We start from the raw sequence: 19,603 nt of genomic DNA, 5'->3' as shown, positions 1-19,603 counted from the left end.
ACTACCAGAAAGATGTGGAGGCTTTGGAGAGAGGATACAGAAGAGGTTTACCAGGATGTTGCCTGGTCTGGAGGGCATTAGCTATGAGGAGAGGTTGGATAAACTCGGATTGTTTTCACTGGAAGGACGGAGGTGGAGGGGTGACCTGATAACGGTTTACAAAGTTATGAGTGGCATGGACAGACTGGATAGTCAGAAGCTTTTTCCCAGGGTGGAAGAGTCAGTTACTAGGGGACATAGGTTGAAGGTGCGAAGGGCAAAGTTCAGAGGTGATGTGCGAGGCAAGTTTTTTTTTTTTTACACAGAGGGTGGTGAGTGCCTGGAACTTGTTGCTGGGGGAGTTGGTGGAAGCAGGTACGATAGTGACGTTTAAGAGGCATCTTGACAAATACATGAATAGGATGGGAATAGAGGGATACAGTCCCCGGAAGTGCAGAAGGTTTTAGTTTCGGCAGGCATCAAGATCGGCGTAGGCTTGGAGGGCCGAATGGCCTGATCCTGTGCTGTACTGTTCTTTGTTGTTCTTATGCCCCTTCTTAACTGCCACTCACCCTCATCCTGGGATCTCCCATGAAGAGCAAGCTGCTGATGGGGTCCATGGACCTCTTTCTTCCCACCCCACACCAACCTTCCCCTTCTGAGTTTCTGCTTTTAAACAGGCAAAACTGCCACCTGCTCAGCCACAGCAGCTGAAGGTGGAAGAGAGAGAGCAACACCATTCCACTGATAAAGAGACCCTGTCAATTGATCAGACACTCGCAGCCACCAGCTCAGATGCTGGATCTGCACGTACCTCGGAGGCTATCATAGAGTTGGGGTCAGCATGTGAAGAGTCGTCTGGGCACAAGTGGGCTGCAGCCAGGCCGGGGTTCATTTGCCAGCTCCCTGAAGGGCACAGTCACAGAGGAGTTCTGCTGCAGAAGACTCAGATGAGGACTTGGATGGGATTACATTCAGGTGAGCGCTGATGGGAATGCATACTGAGATTCTGGGTGCATTATTGGCCTGCCTGTCAGTGTCAAGGGGCATGGAGAAGTCTGCCTCCAAGTTGGTAGAGGGCATTGAGCAGAGCTTGACCTCTCACAGCCTCTGCTTCATTCTGACATGCTGAGGACCCAGTGGTACTGCCACTGCTATGCCCATACCTGTTGTAGCCTTTGTGTGGACAGGTCACCTAATCCTCTACCCTTCCTGTGAGGATACAGCAATACTCTCTAGGAACTCACCACAACACCTCCAAAACACTTCCAGACACTTTACAATAGCAGAAGTTCTTCAAAATTACCTTACCTGCAAGTTGGGTGCCTGGCCCTTTAAATAACACTGGTGTCAGACCTGTCTTACAGCTCAATGCTTGCTGTTTGCAGAGTGACAAGAAAACTTGTTCCCTGGACCTGCTTGGTCCAAATTAGGAAGTCTGACATCACAACAGCTGGTAGGGTGTGTGCTGTCAGGATAGCGCTACTTCACATTCTTCTGGCACACACAGGGACGCCCGCATGGGCACCCTTCTCAACACAGCCTGCCATGCGGGCCATGGTGGAAGAAGCTGATAGCACAGTCTGTATCTCCAGGAGGGCACAAGGCTTACATATCACCACTTGCAGCAGCGCTATGGAAACCAAATTCACACCCCCATTGTTCTCTGATATAATGAATTAATTTTTGCTGCACAAGAGGTTCATCACTGCCCACTGTACAGCCTGGAGTTAACGGCACCTACCTGGGATATGAGTGTGTCACATGCTATGGACAATCCTATACCTATCATGATCCCTGATGCAGATATTACCTGTACAAAAGAAATAAAGAATAGAAAAAGAACATTTAACACCATCATCATAGATGCCAGCAACATGCTACAAAATACAAAATAGGAATTTTCTTTGTTCCTCATTCTTTCCCTTTTCACTCCTCCTTTCCATCAGGTACCAACTTTTAATACACTTCTTACCTCCAGATTTGACTATTTCAATACTCAACTGACCAACCTTCAATTTCCCACCCTCCCTAAACTTGAGGTCATCTAAAACTCACAGCTTTTCCTGCCCAAACTTCCTCAGAATCCCATATACCATGATCCCTGTGTTCTATTCCAGAAAGCCAGTTGGTGAAGGCGGAAACTGGAGCCAATCTTTGTAGACATTTATCTTAACATACACTTCCTAAACCACCAACCGTAGTTCTAGTCTGTGTCTACTTTAAAAGGCTCAAATGAATTCCTAGTTATTGCCCAACCACTGCAGACGATTAAACAGAATTATGTAATGACCAGGTGATGTGATACGGGTGGTTCCCAATGTTCAACTCCCCACCTGACTGCAGCAAGTGTATTTGTATTAGAGTTTAGCCCTTTGGTGGTTTATTCTCAAATAACCAGATAGCGATAGATTTTCTTGTAGGTTTTCAAGAGCATAAAATAATGCGTTTGTTGATTAACATTCCTGATCCCAAAAGTGCTGCAACCGGATCCACTCATGCATTCTCTCATGCACACACACACACACTCAAAAGAATAAACAGATAGAGAAGTGAAAAGGGAAGATGGCTTTCAGTGGGCGGAAAGGTTATGATAAACCTGTTCTCTTGAGAACCAAGTTCTAGATGGATGCAGGCCTAAGATGTTTGTAGATTTCTCTCTTGACTGAAGGTTCTGTTAAAAAATGGTAGGTTACTTCTCATCCTCATTGCTGTATAATGTAGATGTCAGATTTTTTCAGTAGGGCATGTGCTTTCTGACTTGCTGGAATGTCGGTTGTTAGATTTGTTTCTCACCATTGTCGGTCCCTCTCTCTCTGTCTGTCTCTTTTTTTTTAAGGATAAGCTGTTATCTCTCGCCTCCTGTTCGGACACACTCTGGTTTCCTCCCCCATGGTGATCGCACAATGGCCCAGGACATGGCTACTTCACACCTCAATTGTTTCAGAAGAAGACATTCAATTCTGTAATGTTTTTGGATAGGTGTAGGATTGGTCCCATTCACACACCTTTTAGCTTTGAAGATTTGTCCTTTGTCTTTGTCAGACTGTTTGAATACACAAAAGGCCAATCCTCTTTTTCTTCAGTGACCATTTTGGACAATTGGTCACTTTTTAAAACAAGACAAAGTTCATTTTTTACAGCTCTTCAGAGTTAGACCATGACTGTTGTATCAGCACACATTGTGTGTGGTGTACATTACAATTAATACAGAATTAAAGGATTCCCTTCTCTCTCTAAATAAAAATTACCGTTTCTTTGTGTAACTGAATTTTCAAACAAAATTAAATCAGGAAACTCCATATTCTGTACAAAGTGTTACATTGTGAGATGGCCTTCTTCTTGGGCCCCTGAAATGTCTTTGTACATGCATTTCTTTTTGTAAAACAGACAGTTGATGACTTGCATCCACACATTTAAATTTCAGAGATGTCCTTTCCCACCAGGATTTGTTTCAACCAGTGAGAACAAACTGTAAACTTTTCTCATCCACACTTTTTGTAGGGTTTTCATTATCCCTAGACAATATCCAGGCTTGGGCTGATAAGTGGCAAGTAACATTCACGCCACACAAATGCCAGGCAATGATCATCTCCAACAAGAGAGGATCTAACTATCTCCCCTAAACAGTCAACGGCATTACCATTGCTGAATCCCCCACTATTAACATCCTGGGGGTTACCATTGACCTAAATTGAACTGGAGTAGCCATATAAATACCGTGGCTACAAGAGCAGGTCAGAGGCTAGAAATCCTGCAGCGGATCCACCTGGGCTTCCTTTAACCTGCCCTCTTGGTCACTTTTTCACCTTCCCTGTCTAACCTTTTGCCAGCCTCGTGCCTGTCTGTCCTTTTTTGTTCTCGGTGGGGGTTCCTTACAGTTCATCAGCCGTCTGCTGAAGGGTCCTCCCAACACCGGTACAGGACTTAGGGGTGCAGGTTTCACTGTAGGTTGGGGTTTCTCCTCAACCTGGCAACTCTTGCAGTACTCCACCACATCATTGTGGAGTTTTAGCCAGTCAAACAGCTGTCTGATACAACCTTTGGTCTTTCGTATAACGGCCTGTACAGCCACTGCAGTCTCTCTTCAGTACCTCTGCCGCCCCACTAACTGCTGAACTACTGTCCACTCCTTGCTCTCAGGTCTGTGAGGAGAATACCATTTCCTCATCAGTACCTCATTCGAAAGTGGTCACAATCAGGGACTCCCTCTGCTTCACTTTCAGACTGGGCAGCCTGTGCTAACTCTCAATACTGGGTTGGCTCACTGAGCCTCACCTAGGGAAAATACATTAATTCATTCCCTGGGTCTCCTACCGTTCCAAAGAAAGTCTCAGGCAGGCAGACCTCATGGTCATTTGTCTGCAAGGCTAATTCAGTCTCCTCTGGGGAAGCTGATTTGATCATGGCCCCTGAGCCACTACACATTCAGGGAAACTACAGGGGTCCGTCTCCTGCCACCGCCCTGTCTCTCTGACCTCCTGCGTCCTTCTTTCACTACTGGGGGGTGCTACCACCTTCATCCCCGCCAGATCATTACCTAGGAGCAGGTCAACCCGTCCACAGACAAACTAGGGACAATCCCTACGGTCACTGTTCCCGAAACTAGGTCACACTCCAGGAGCACCCGATGTACAGCTACAGGCATTCACTGCCCTCCAATACCATTCATCACCATTTTGGTGTTCACTGCACTCTCTAGGGGAAAGGTCAGACCTTTTCCCAGTCAAAGGGATCTAGTGGCCCCTGTGTCCCCGAGAATTACTATGGGCTTGCTTGGCCCACTCGAGAGGTATGGGGTTACTTTTCCCTCGGACACAAAACTCTGGTAGCCTTCAGGAATCCTATTAAATTTCCTTGCACTTGCAGTAGTAAGCTTCCTGTGTTGCACTCTTACTGCAGTTAAAGCCACAGCTTGTTCTGCTTTGCTTACCATCAGCTTCCTTTCTTCACTGAGCTGAGTGTGCCCTGATTAACCCTGCAGGTTTTCCCTTTAGTTTCCAGTAGTCAGATTTTAAATTCCCTGCTTTATTACAATGGAAGCACACAGGTCTCTCGGTCTCACACTTGCTCACAGCACCTTTCTTTTTGGCTAGAGGAGGGCCCCCTGTGTCTCCTACTTTCCTTTCTCTTCCAGGACTGCCTGGGCAGATATCACCTTCCCGGGCAGATATCACCTTACCACCCTTTGTCCTTTTCGGATTTGTGGGGGTGACTAGGAAAAGTTCTCCCCTGGGAAACTGACTTATAAATTAAAGGAAACTCATCGGCCAGAACAGCCTCTTGGCAGACTCTCTGAACCCGCTGCTCCTCTACATGGGTCTTTATTGAGAATGGGAGAGAGTTTTTAAATTCCTCTAACAGAATTACTTCTCTGAGATTCTCATAGCTGAGCTGTACTTTAAGAGCCCTCAGCCACTGGTCAAAGCCAGCTGCTTACTTCTTTCAAACTCCAGATAATTTTGATTAGCTTGCTTCTTGAGGGTTCTAAACTTTTGGCAATAGGCTTTCGGGTACTAACTCATATGCCCCGAGGATAGCATTTTTGGTCAGTTTGTAATTTGATGAACTCTCATCTGGCAACAGGGAATTAACCTCACAGGCTTTGCCAGTTAGTTTGCTTTGTCGTAAAAGAGACCAGGTCTCAGGTGGCCATTTTAGCTGCTTTGCCAGTTTCTCAAAGGACAGAAAATTCTTCTACATCTTCCTCATTGAATTTTGGAATTAATTGGGCTAGTTTTAACAATTCTGTACCCAGCCCTGAATTACGCTCCTCCATATTGGCCATGCTTTCACGAGGGTTCTCTGTCAGCCCCTAGTTAACTCAAGCCGCTTCACTTCTCTTTCTTCGCATTCCTTCCAGAATGTGTTTTTTTTTCTCTCTCTCTCTTCACACTCCTTCTGGAAAGCTCTTCCTTTATCCCTCTCCAGCTTCTCTATCTTTTTTTCCTGTCCCTCTATTTCTTTTTTCTGTCTTCTAATTCAAGTTTCCTTTGTTCCAATTGTATCTTTGCTAGCAGTACCCTGCCTGGGTCTACTTCTAACACTGCTTCTGCCCCGTCAGATTCAAGGAAAAAATGGTTGGCCACCAGCATTAGGAGTTCAGATTTCCTAAGTCTTGCCATGTACACTGATCCCACACTGCTCAGCCATTTTCCTCAACTCCTCCATAGACAATGCTTTTAACTTATCCCAAGTTACTTCACCCTGGCTCGGAGAGCTACTCGCTTCAGTTGCAGACATGTTTGTATACAAGCACACACAACCACAAGAAAACCTATATTGAAATCTTGCTCTTTTTGATTGGGAACAATTTGACTTCCCACTTCCAATTTCTCTCATTTGTCTGTGAGTCAATTCCGGACACTAGCACCCAAATCTCTGTGACGACCAGGTGAGAAAGAGGTCTAGGGTTCCCTTTCAGCCTTCAACTGGTCTTTTTTAAACACACTGAGCTGGATTTTACATCGGGCCGACAGGAGCTGGCCACCCACGTAAAAGTTGTTGACAAACCCGCTTCCACCTCGCCTGGGGATCCGTTCTGCATTTTACAGGTCCCTAGGCTTTAATTGGTCCGAGGCATGGCTTCCACCTGCTTTAAGGAGGAAGTCCCGCCTCATTGAGCTGTGGCCAATCATCGGGTCGGCAGCTCTTCGTCCCAGCAGTGCTACCGGCAGCGGTGGCCACTGCTGGGACGGCATCCCAGCCGAGGACTTGGAGCCAGGAGTGCAGGTAAGTTTGGGTTGTATTGCCAGGGGTAATTGGTCATGCCCTGGCAAGGCAAGGGTGGTCATTTGTGGGGAGAAAGGGGTCGTCTTGGGTCCAAGGGGTTGTTAGGGAAGCGGGGTTGACCCTCAATCGGGCACCCTGTGCCTGTTTGTCGGGGCCCATCTCCGGGGTGCTGAGAGGCCACCTTCTTTTATTAGAGGGCCTTTTACGGCTCCAGGACAACCGCCTGCCACGGGTAAAATCTGCGTGGAGGCAGGAGAAGGCCCTTGTGGCCATTAATTGGCAACTTAAGGGCCTTGATTGGCCTGGGGAGGACGACCCATTTCTCGCCCCACCCCAGCCCTACTTAAAGTGGGCGGGGCAGGAGCAGGTCGAAAAGGCCTCCCGGAGCCTCCCGCTCCATTTTATGCCACCCATCTCCGGCCACCATCCGTCTCGCTGGGGTGGCATAAAATTCTGGCCATTATGTTTTTACCTCTTGTCAAGAGGAAGAAGGCGGCTTATGTGAGGATGAGACGTGAAGGCTCAGTTAGGGCGCTTGAGAGCTACAAGCTAGCCAGGAAGGATCTAAAGGGAGAGCTAAGAAGAGCAAGGAGAGGACACGAGAAGTCATTGGTGGATAGGATCAGGGAAAACCCTAAGGCTTTCTATAGGTATATCAGGAATAAAAGAATGACTAGAGTTAGATTAGGGCCAATTAAGGATAGTAGTGGGAAGTTGTGTGTGGAATCAGAGGAGATAGGGGAAGTGTTAAATGAATATTTTGCATCAGTATTTACAGTAGAGAAAGAAAATGTTGTCGAGGAGAATACTGAGATTCAGGCTACTAGGCTAGATGGGATTGAGGTTCACAAGGAGGAGGTGTTATCAATTTTGGAAAGTGTGAAAATAGATAAGTCCCCTGGGCCAGATGGGATTTATCCTAGGATTCTCTGGGAAGCTAGGGAGGAGATTGCAGAGCCTTTGTCCTTGATCTTTATGTCGTCATTGTCGACAGGAATAGTGCCGGAAGACTGGAGGATAGCAAATGTTGTCCCCTTGTTCAAGAAGGGGAGTAGAGACAGCCCTGGTAATTATAGACCTGTGAGCCTTACTTCGGTTGTGGGTAAAATGTTGGAAAAGGTTATAAGAGACAGGATTTATAATCATCTTGAAAAGAATAAGTTCATTAGCGATAGTCAGCACGGTTTTGTGACGGGTAGGTCGTGCCTCACAAACCTTATTGAGTTTTTCGAGAAGGTGATCAAACAGGTGGATGAGGGTAAAGCAGTGGATGTGGTGTATATGGATTTCAGTAAGGCGTTTGATAAGGTTCCCCACGGTAGGCTATTGCAGAAAATTCGGAAGTATGGGGTTGAAGGTGATTTAGAGCTTTGGATCAGAAATTGGCTAGCTGAAAGAAGACAGAGGGTGGTGGTTGATGGCAAATGTTCATCCTGGAGTTTAGTTACTAGTGGTGTACCGCAAGGATCTGTTTTGGGGCCACTGCTGTTTGTCATTTTTATAAATGACCTGGAAGAGGGTGTAGAAGGGTGGGTTAGTAAATTTGCAGATGACACTAAGGTCGGTGGAGTTGTGGATAGTGCCGAAGGATGTTGTAGGGTACGGAGGGACATAGATAGGCTGCAGAGCTGGGCTGAGAGATGGCAAATGGAGTTTAATGCAGAAAAGTGCGAGGTGATTCACTTTGGAAGGAGTAACAGGAATGCAGAGTACTGGGCTAATGGGAAGATTCTTGGTAGTGTAGATGAACAGAGAGATCTTGGTGTCCAGGTGCATAAATCCCTGAAGGTTGCTACCCAGGTTAATAGGGCTGTTAAGAAGGCATATGGTGTGTTAGCTTTTATTAGACGGGGGATCGAGTTTCGGAGCCACGAGGTCATACTGCAGCTGTACAAAACTCTGGTGAGACCGCACCTGGAGTATTGCGTGCAGTTCTGGTCACCGCATTATAGGAAGGATGTGGAAGCTTTGGAAAGGGTGCAGAGGAGATTTACTAGGATGTTGCCTGATATGGAGGGAAGGTCTTACGAGGAAAGGCTGAGGGACTTGAGGTTGTTTTCGTTGGAGAGAAGGAGGAGGAGAGGTGACTTAATAGAGACATATAAGATAATCAGAGGGCTAGATAGGGTGGATAGTGAGAGTCTTTTTCCTCGGATGGTGATGGCAAACATGAGGGGACATAGCTTCAAGTTGAGGGGTGATAGATATCGGACAGATGTCAGAGGCAGTTTCTTTACTGAGAGAGTAGTAAGGGCGTGAAACGCCCTGCCTGCAGCAGTAGTAGATTCGCCAACTTTAAGGGCATTTAAGTGGTCATTGGATAGACATATGGATGAAAATGGAATAGTGTAGGTCAGATGGTTTCACAGGTCGGCGCAACATCGAGGGCCGAATGGCCTGTACTGCGCTGTAATGTTCTAAAAAAAAACCTCCCGCTTGGTGAATCTTTGTTCACCATTTTCCAATTATAATGTAAAGGAACCAACACAAACAGGCTTTCTTAGGTTTAAAGAAAAAAAGTTGAAATTCATTCAACTTAAACAAACTCTAATTGGGTTGACGCCTACAAATACACGATGCACCCAAGCTAGCATGCATATATGATACACACATGCAGATAGAGACAGAAAAGAGCAGAGGAAAATAAAGTGGAAACATTTGAGGCAATATCGGAAGAGTTTTTGTTTCAGTTCTTCGAACTCACTGTAGCTTCCTAGATTGTAGGTAGATCTTGCTTTTCGTTGGGGCCCAGTATTCTTCTTAAACCTTGATCACTGTAGGAGACTTTTCTCTTTTGGAGTTCATGTGTCTTCAGTGGATTCAGAGGTTTATGAGAAAGAGTTGAGAGCAGGCACATAGGAGAGGCTGTGGCAAGCCAGCCAGGTGAGATCTTCTCAGTCCAGGAGCATTCTGCTTTCTGCCAGCTCTCAATTCAAACTGTACAATTCAGAAAACCCCCAGATTGCCATGCAGGTTAGTCATGTGACTACTGGTCTGACCACATCTTGGCTCTGTGTATTGTATCATCTTAGCAGGGAATGGAATGCTCTTCCCTGCCTTCAATGTCTGTTAGTATGCAAATGTTTTTTTGCTAGCCAAGCAACAGGCCTTGTAACAGGCCTTCTCTCCTTCCCAGCAACAATTTGAAATTTAATGTCCATGTGGCGAAATTAATTTGCCTCATTCTTGGCAGGTGGTGGCCTGCAAGACAGTCTTCAGTAAGCTCCCAAAGAAACCAAAAGCCCGAGAGTTTTCCGACAGGACAATAAGCCCCATAAACCATGTGATGAAAATGATTTTAATAATCATTTTGGAAAGAAATGACCAGTCTGTAGAAGCAGAGATAGATGACAGTCAGTCAGGATAAATATCAAAGAAAGGAACGAGAGAGGTCATCTTTAAGTTGAGAGTATAATCAAAAGATATCTGGAAGTATAAAAACCTGTGTATGTATGCTTTATAGACTATGAGAAGGCACTTGATAGACTCTACCATCAGACAATAATGGAGTACTTAAACAAATCAGAAATTGACAACAGTGATAAAAGGATAATTCAGAATCTGTATTGAAAGCAATCAGCAGTGATGAGACTTGATAGTGGCTTGCCAGACAGTTTCCCAATCAAGAAAGGAGTGTGTCAGTGATGTGTTATGTCTCCAAAACTGTTGAACCTGTCCACTGAAGTGATCGTCAGAGACATAGAACATCTACCAGGTTGCAACATTGGTAGGTTGACCATTAACAACTTGAGATATGCAGATGACACTGCACTGATTGCAGATTCAGAAAAGGCACCACAAGAAATAGTGAACAAAGTGAATGTAAGGAGTGTGGAATATGGATTAAGAATGACTGTGAAGAAAACCAAGACAATAGTGACAAGCAGAGACCGAACCCCAGAAGTGAAAATTGAAATAAATGGACAAGTCCTGGAACAAGTGTAAAAGTCTATATACCTTGGACAGGTTATCACAGATGATGGGAAATGTGATTGTGAGATCCAAAGGAGCATTGAGATAGCCAAGACCAGCTTTGTCAGAATGAAGGACTTGTTAACATCAAAGAAACTGACCTTGAATCTGAGGAGAAGAATGCTGAGGTGATATATTTTGTCTTCTATGTTTATTGCCTCTGAGACACGGACAACAAACAAAGAGACTATTGGTAAGCTGGAAGCATCTGAAATGTGGACATATCGGAGGATGTTCTGCATATCTTACACAGACAGAAAGATGAATGAGGAAGTGCAAGAATTGGCTGGAGAAAAGAGGAATTTAGTGCATAACATCAAAGAGAGAATGATACAATACTTCAGTTACATCATTAGAGCAGAAGGTAGACAGAGACAATTATTGGAAGGAAAGATCGATGGAAAATGTCGGAGAGGGAAGCAGAGAAGAAAATAGATGACAGATATAATCGACTGGATGCAGCTGACCTATGCAGAATGTGTAAGGACAGGACAGGACAGGACAGAGGTGGAGATTCATCACAGTCAACCTTCTGGGAAGGGAATGACACCAACGAATGAAGAAACAAATTAAACAGGGGCTACATTTTGATTTGTAACCACCCTAGGTTTGTTTGCCAGCTTATCAAACCAGGTGTTTCATTTGTCTTCTGTCATGCTAGGCCCCCACCTGCCAAGAATGACGCACATTAAAATCAATGTTCATGACAAAATTAAACTGTTACTGGAGTGAAGAAAGGACTTGTCAAACAGATCAGCCATGGCTGGAAAAGACATTTGTATATTAACATGTGGAAGGATAAAGCAGCCATTCCCTGACACATTCAACGCACAATAGACTTTTGATCACCAGACATTGAAGGTGGGGGAGCTCGCATTCCATGTTGACTGCTAAGATGGCTGAATACAGAAACGGACATGGTCAAACCAGTAGTTACATGACTAACCTGCTGGGCATCCTGTGTTTTTTGAATTTTTACAAACAGTTTGGACAGAAAGCAGAATGCTCCTGGACTGAGAAGATCTCTCCTGGCTGGCTCGCCACAGCCCCTCCTGTCTGCCTGCTCCCATCTCTTTCTCACAAGCCTCAAAAGACACAAGAACCCCAAGAGAGAAAAGTCTCCTACATCAAACAAGGTTTAAGAAGAATACTGGAACCCAACAAAAATCAAGATCTACCTACAATCAAGGACTCTGCAGTGAGCTCGAAAAACCGTCACAAAAACTCTTCAGATATTGCCTCAAACTTTTCCACTTTAGTTTTCTTCTGTTCTTTTCTGTCTCTATTTGTATGTGTGTACCACATATGCATGCTAGCATGGGTGTGTCGTGTATCTGTAGACGTCAAGCGAATTAGAGTTAAGTTGAATAAACTTCAACTTTTCTTCTTTAAACCTAAGAAAGCCTGTTTGTGCTGGTTTCTTTGCCTGATAATTGGAAAGTGGTGAACAAGGAGCTAAAAACAATGGGTTTAAAATTAAACCCTGTTACAGTAAGACCAGGTGAAGGCTGAGAGGGAACCCGAGACCACTTTCCATCCTGGTCATAACCCATTCCTTAAAAAAATTCAATTTCTAAATTAAAATAATACAAACCATGAACCAAGTGATTACAACGCGATGTTAAAGGTGCTATATAAATGCAAGCTGTTGTTGCTCCTGATACAGTTCCATGGGCCACAGAAACCCTTGAAAGCTTTGCACAAGTGAGCAGTCTTCATGTGTGAGTCAAGTGACAGGCAGAAGATTAGCTGCACATGAACAGCATGACGACTGAGTCCAGTCTCATTCTCACCCGAACATCCACCCATTTCAGACTCCAGGTTGGGTCACTGACAATGGTGATGAGCTGGAATTCTGAGCTGATTTTTCTGTTCTTAAATCTAGGGCCACTGAAGCCATTTGCTACACTCTCGTTTCTCTTCCATTGAGACCAGCAGGTAAATCCCAGGCTTTATTACAAGGAGCTGATTTCATCATCTATCAGTAATAAACAGCTGATAAAGGCACTGAACCTGAAACTGACAGAAGCAATGCAATTCCATCACAATTTTATAGAGGATACATTATGATGAAATAAATGTGCTCATTCTGAACGTAAACTTACCGCTAAGGCAAGACTAACAGCGTCCAATTCAACTTTTCCTAAATGTCCACAGAATGCGGAGCTGACAACATCTATGAGACGCATCATCAGCTGTGTTAAAAACTGTAAAAGGAAAATGAATTATAAATAGTATACACAGGTTAGTTAATTTAGATAATACTCTTTTACACTTACAAATAAAATTATAATCGAATTAAAGCAATCATATTTCTTGCTGAAAACAATTGTTTCTTTTCAAAAAGGAGATACAATTTTGAGGTGATTTCACTGAGGTTTTCTGGATTCTGAATGGAAATGGCAAAGTTGATCCAGGGAAATCATTCACTGTGATGAAAGGTTCAAATATCAGGCACCAAATTAGCAATTATGGTCTTTGCAGTTAAAAAACAAAGTCAAGCGGAGCATTATCACTTTTTAAGTTGGGAGTTGTGGAATAAGTTAGCAGATGAGGTCATTGAAGTGTTTTTTTATATGGGTTCATTAAAATGGATTGTGTAAATAGAATCAGTGAAGGGAATTTTATAAATAGGCTCAGTGATGATGATTGTATAAATGGATTAATTGAAGAGGATTATATAAATGGGCACGGTGAGCTGAATTATATAAATGTGTTAATTGAAGGAGATTAATTATGTAATGGGTTTGGTGGAGAATTAGATACGTTTCTGGAAAGAGCAGAGTATGAAAGATATGACGAGATGTTCAGTGGGTGTAAACTCACTATTGGCACAGCCAGTCTGGAAACACATTTCACTTCCTGCCAGAAGTTGATGGGTATCAATCTCCTAATTTTCCTCAGTAACAGGTTACAACAGGTTCCACGAGTCTGGGTAGCATTGTCAGAGCTAAGTTGCATTGAATTCTCCATTTTTCCAATCCTTCCTTGCAAAATGAAAATAAAGCAGTTATTATATTTCTCTCATTTAGAAACGACTTTTGAAGTGTAGACATTGTTGCAATGTTGGAAATGTGGCTGAGAATTTACTCATAACAAGCTCCCTCAAACAGCAATGTAATAATGACCAGAGAATCTGTTTTAGTGATTTTGATTGAATGATAAATATTGACCAGGATAGTGGGGAGAGCTCCCCTGCTCTTCTTTCAAACAGTGCCATGGGATCTTTTACATCCACCTGAGGGAGTAGACAGGCTCGATTAACATCACATCCAAAAGACGGCACCTCTGACAATGCAGCTCTCCCTCAGTTCTGTGTTGGAGTGTCAGCCTAGATTTTTGTCCTCGAGTTCCATTGTGAGACTTGAACCCACAACCTTCTGGCTCGGAAATAGCAAGAACCCATTGCATCGCTGGCTGCTGACGTTATTAGCAGTCTAATAGTAGGTCACCTGATACGTCTCTTTAACTGGTAAATGGTCTGTAGATTGGAGAACAATCAATAAAATGGTCTATTAAAGAGATCCTGCTGATCCAGGGGTAAATGTATTGTCTGGCCTGTTACTAGTCTGTACAGATTGGGCAAATGTCATCCTAATCTCTGTGGTATTAGCATTGTCAAAGTGGGGCTGTTGGTGGGGCTGCAACAATTGATCTGATAGCCCTGGGTTAAGGAGGAGGTGGAAAAATCAGCCAAGGCTCCCACTCCAGGTCATTATCCAGTGACCCATGGACATTGAGCACAGGCTCAAGTGCAACTGTGATGCACTCACACAACCAAACAATCTATCAACAGGATTGGCACTTGCCCAATCTGTACAGATTAGTAACAGTGCAGACAATGCATTTACCCCTGGATCAACAGGATATTGATTGTTCTCCAATCTGCAGACTATTTACCAGTAAAAGAGACATATCAGGTGACCTAATATTAGACTGCTAATAACGTCAGCAGCCTGCGATACAATTGGTTCTTGCTACTTCCAAGCCAGGTTTTTAATAAGTGACCCAATGTCAACAACAGACAACCATAATTTCAATGTCCCATTGGTACAATGCAGTATATGTAACTGTCCATGTCATTTACAAGAGTGGAGATCATGAGCTGCACTGAGATTTCCACAGCTCTGGATAATTATAAAACAAAGACAGCGACAGAGAGCCTAAACACACTGTGAATTGTCTGGAGTGTTTCTTTTCAAATTTTGGAAACTATTCCCAGCAACATGTTAATGAGTACTAAAAGCACATAATAGGAGCAAGTTTTCCAAATATTATTCCTTGTAATCTTTCCTGTTGTGACATGCATTTCTGTATGTGCAAACTAAAGTTCACATTTTGTCTGCAATGGTTCTCTGCTTCTTATGGGTTGGGGGAGTTGGGGGGGGGGGGGGGGGGTGGTGGTGACAGACGGGTGAATTGAGGGAGGGAACGATGTTCACTTTAGAACTTTATCTGGTTTATTGACCTCACAACACAGCACAGACCAACAGCTCAGTCTGCATTGCGTGAGCATGTAAAAGAAGGTTTTGCATTTTTACAGCATTTGTCACAACCTCATGCCAGCCCAAAGTGTTTTCAAGTCAAATATGTACTAGATGTTCCTAAGTAGTATGATGTCATTTAAGATGACACAAAAAGTAACACAAAAAACTTTTTTAAATTTAAAATATTATGTTTTAAGGCTCTGTACGAAGAAGGAAAAATGGCAGGAAATTAATCAGTTGTAATTAATGCTGATCTTCCATCTCAACTCTACATTCCTGCACCATCCCCGTTTCCCTTAATTGTCTTATTGCCCAAAAACCTCTCACTCTCTGCCTGAATATACTCAATGTCTGAGCATTCACAGCTCTCTGGGTTAGAGAATTCCAATGGTTCACAATCCTTAGAACGAAGACGTTTCTCCTCATTTCAGTTCTAAACGACCGACCCCTTATTCTGAGACTGTGACCCCGTGTTCTAGATTCCTGAGCCAGGGCTAACATCCTCCCAGCATGCACCCTGTCAAACCCCTTAACAATTTGATGGATGAAAAATTGTTTTGCGTAACGCCGCTACCGAGGCCTCGAGCCGCTTACTGAGTGTGAGTCGCACTGCTGGCTGCTTCCTGCACGGCCCACACAGTTTTAGTACAGAGGAAGGGCACACACAGGTACGTCTCCTGTGTGCGCTGTAATGCTGTGGATGGACATTATCCTCATGTTACACTGCCTAACTGAGTGATGCGATGCCAGGGTTGCAAACTTGGACCACACAGTCATGATTAAACAAGTGCAGAAAGGCAAGATGGGCCCTGAACTAGGCCTATTTAAAGGATCAGTCAGCATGTTGCAGGTGAGGTGTTTTTCACTTCCATGTGTTCAGCCAGAGTTGGTGGAAGCTGTGTGGAGTGTTGTTTTTGGAGGTGTTTTGTGGCAGTTGGTGATTACAGTCAGGGAGGAGAGAGGAGGACTGGACCCAGGAATGAGGGCACTTGTTGCTGTACCTCTTAGTCTGCAACATGACCATCAGGTGGAACAGAGGAGGTAGAGGGAGCTGGAGGAGGGTTCTCCATCAAAGGCCCAACCCATCACTGGTCTTCCAGGAGAAAACTGCTACATTCCTATGAGCCAATACCTGACGTGGATCAGGTTTACCAAGGAGGTGGTCACAGAGCTGTGACACCTCCTTCAGCCCAACCTGGAATCTCACCCCAGGGTGAGGACAACCCTCCCAGTGGCTGTGAAGCTCACCGTTGCTCTCACATTTTACACCTCTGGATCTTTCCAGATGGCAGTGGAAGATGTGATGAATATTTCACAATATGGAGTGCATCACAGTATCCGGCAGGTGATGGAGGCTAAATACACAATGCGAGGGGACTTTATCCTCTTCTCCCTCAGGAGGGAGTGCAGGGTGCAGGGGCACGTGGCTTCACTAGGATATCAGGATTCCTGATCATGCAGGGCACCACTGACTGAAAGCACGTGGCTCTGTGAGCCTCCCGTGTCAATGGGGAGAAGTTTAGGAACAGCAAGGGCTACAACTCCATAATCGTGAAGTTGGTGTGTGATCCACCAAGAAGTTCATCTCGGTGAATACCTGGCAGCAGCCACGATGTTGTCATCCTACGACACCCTTCCCTATCCACCATTTTCAGGTCTCTGAGAAGATCCAGAGTTTGCTGCTGAGGGACGAGGGCCACCCCTCTGCAAATGGCTGATGAGCCCCTTCCGCAAACCCACCATGTAAGCAGAGTGGGTGTTTACCTAAAGCCAGGGAGCCATGCATAACATCATGGAGCAGGCAATCGGCCTTCAGAACAACACTTCCCCTGCCTGGACTGCTCGGCGGGAATCTCTGCAGTACGAGACAGAGAGGGTCTCCCAGTTTGTGGTGGTGTGCTGTGTTCTCCACTGTCTGAACATTATGGGGGCACAGCCGCAACCTACAGCAATCCAGAGGCCACCTCAGGGAAAGAGGAGGTGGAGCAGGAGGAGGGGAAGGAAGAGGTGGAAGAAATGGAACAGGAGAAGGAGGAAGAGAAGGATGAGGAAGGGAAAGATAAGCAGAAGGAGAACAATGAAGAGGTGAAGGTTGAGAAAGAAGAGGCAAAGCAGGAAGAGGAAGAGAAGAGAGTGAGGAGGCATCATTGACCCTATGCAACTGGACACGGTGAGAGACAGCAGACAGTGCGCCTCTGAAATTGAAACTAACTTCCCCATCCCAACATGGACCCACTATTCCCCACCGTCACATCCATTTCAAACTCCCCAACACAAAGTCCCCTTGGCCAACATTCAACAACAAAATCTACCAACAAAAATCTTCATAAAACATCTTTATCCAACAACACATCCAATTACATTGCTACGGTCAAGTGAGGAGGGGCCAAAAAGCTTCTCTCTTTTCCCTCTCCTTGTCTGACAACAACAGGTTTAATTCTTTCTTAAAGTGGGTGTTCTGGCCAATTCAGGAGGTGTTTGATTACTTACTTGTTATGATCAAAACCAGAACCAATCGGTCAGGTTTTCAAAGTAAGAGGTTAACTTTATTGTTGTTAAATAAATAATAAAGTATGCGCCAACTTTCACGCACACACACATACACACACACTAGGGGCTGGATTTTAAGAGCATGTCACCGATCTCGGTGGCAAGCTTAAAAAATGGTGGGCCGCACACAAAGAGCCACTGCAATCATCCGTACAGCGGCTCACTATCTTGCCCGGGTTGGCCCACCACCAACCCCCCAATCACATGGAAGGGGCAGTCTGTTCGACATTGGCAGCTGACAGGCCAGCAGGTGCTGGCACCATATTTAAATGGCAGCCAGCCCTGCAACCTCTTGCACATGTAAACCTTTGCTGTTGGAGCTGACCAGCCAGCAGTGACGTCTGAAGAGCCCAGTCTGCCAAGTAACTACACCTGCAAGGCACCGGAGATGGCAGAGGTGTGAGGAAGGGTGGTCACAGGTTCAACGATGCCTCCGTGCTCACTCTCCTCCTGGCTGCAAGGGAAAGGCAGGAGGTCTTTTACCCCAGCAATGGGAAGAAGAGGTCCTCTCGCCTGACCAAGCAAGCCTGGAAAGAGATCGCAGAGGAAGTCAGCAACCATGGGGTCATCCGCCAAGACTGAGTGCAATGCACAAGAAGGCAAACGACCTCATGTGCTTGGCAAAGGTAAGTGGCACTTTGTTGTCTGGCTCTGTTTGACCTGGGTGTCCCCATACAGAGTGGCACATGGGTGCCATTGCAATGTCAAAGACAGGGAGTTCGGGCATGGAGGATTGATGCCATGAGTGGCTGCATCTGTGAAAGAACTCACCCTCGTTTGCTGCTCGGAGCATGGCACCGACATGACAGGCTGAGTCTGTATTACAGACTGAGCTTTCCCCACCTTTGGTTTTAGTGATCCTGTTGTGACTAGCATCATGTTGTTGTTTGGCAATGTTCAATATCTGCATCCTTGCTCTTCCCGGAGAACGGGGCCCACAATGCGATGGAGGAGACCAGGACCGGTGGAGGGGTGCCAGAGATTAGACTGCTGACACAGTCTGAGAAGGAGGCCCTCGAGCTAGCTGGCAGCCAGGGAGGATCTGCCGTTTCAGATGTGGAGCTTGTGGTCCTGGGTGAACATACAGCTCTTTGATAAACACAATGATTATGCATAACATTTTATTTTTGGGGACAATGAAGTCATAATTATGACACCATAAAAAACTAAAACTGTGCCCTTAACGTCGTATCTTGCAGGGCGACGCTCCAAGTCAGCATTGGAGGCCCTGGAGACTGACACCACCTCTGAGGAAGAGACAACCTCAGAGGACACAGCGTTCCATGACACTCCTGCACCTTCCATCAGCACAGATACACTCATCTGGGTGGGAATTCGTTTGGCTTTAGAGTCTGGATCACAAGCTGGTGAGAGCATTGCACAGGCCCGAACAGCTGGCTGAGGCTGAGAAAGGCAACACCTCTGACAGTGGGAGAACTGTGGGTGTCCAGGCCCATGCTGAGCCCCAGGTTGATGATGGTCCTCTGGTGTCGACAGCTCAGGACATTCTGGAGTTGCAGGGAGAGTTAAGGCAACACATCTGGTGGAGATGCCACAGGCCATGCGCAGCCTTCAGCGGACAGTGGGGGAGTCCATCCAGGCCATGATAGCTGCTATGTCCCAGGCATTTGAGCGCATAGCTTCCTCCATCGCGATGTTGGCGACTCTCATGGAGAGCCAGATTCCAATGATCCGCGCTGTCCTGCAAACCCTCGCCTCGGCCATGAGCTGGACACAGCAGTGGGAAGGTGAGAGAGAGACCGGGGCCTGGAGAGTATCTCTGCTCCTTGTCCTTTGGGGGAGAGCAGCAAAGTTCATACAAGCCCTGAGATGGAGGAGGTGAGCCTCCTCGCCACATCAGGGTGATACTAATGTGGACACTG

At 45.5% G+C, this 19,603-nt stretch overlaps 1 protein-coding gene across 1 annotated transcript in view; it reads right to left on the bottom strand.

Annotated features, from left to right (window-relative positions):
* Window positions 1-13,659, bottom strand: part of LOC137346460 (multidrug and toxin extrusion protein 1-like) — a 69,401-nt gene extending 55,742 nt beyond the window's left edge. The window contains exons 1-3 of the mRNA XM_068009911.1: window positions 13,510-13,659; window positions 12,789-12,890; window positions 1,724-1,792 (exon numbers count right to left, since the gene is read on the bottom strand). Coding sequence (XP_067866012.1) covers window positions 1,724-1,792; window positions 12,789-12,890; window positions 13,510-13,656 — 318 coding nt within the window. The 5' untranslated portion in view covers window positions 13,657-13,659. The remainder of the gene's footprint in view (window positions 1-1,723; window positions 1,793-12,788; window positions 12,891-13,509) is intronic.
* Between the last annotated feature and the right edge of the window lie 5,944 nt (window positions 13,660-19,603).

Source organism: Heterodontus francisci, chromosome 30, assembly GCF_036365525.1.
Source record: "Heterodontus francisci isolate sHetFra1 chromosome 30, sHetFra1.hap1, whole genome shotgun sequence".
In the NCBI taxonomy this organism is placed as follows: domain Eukaryota; kingdom Metazoa; phylum Chordata; class Chondrichthyes; order Heterodontiformes; family Heterodontidae; genus Heterodontus; species Heterodontus francisci.
Note: the sequence above shows the minus strand (reverse complement) of the source record. Positions and strands in the feature narration are given on the sequence as shown.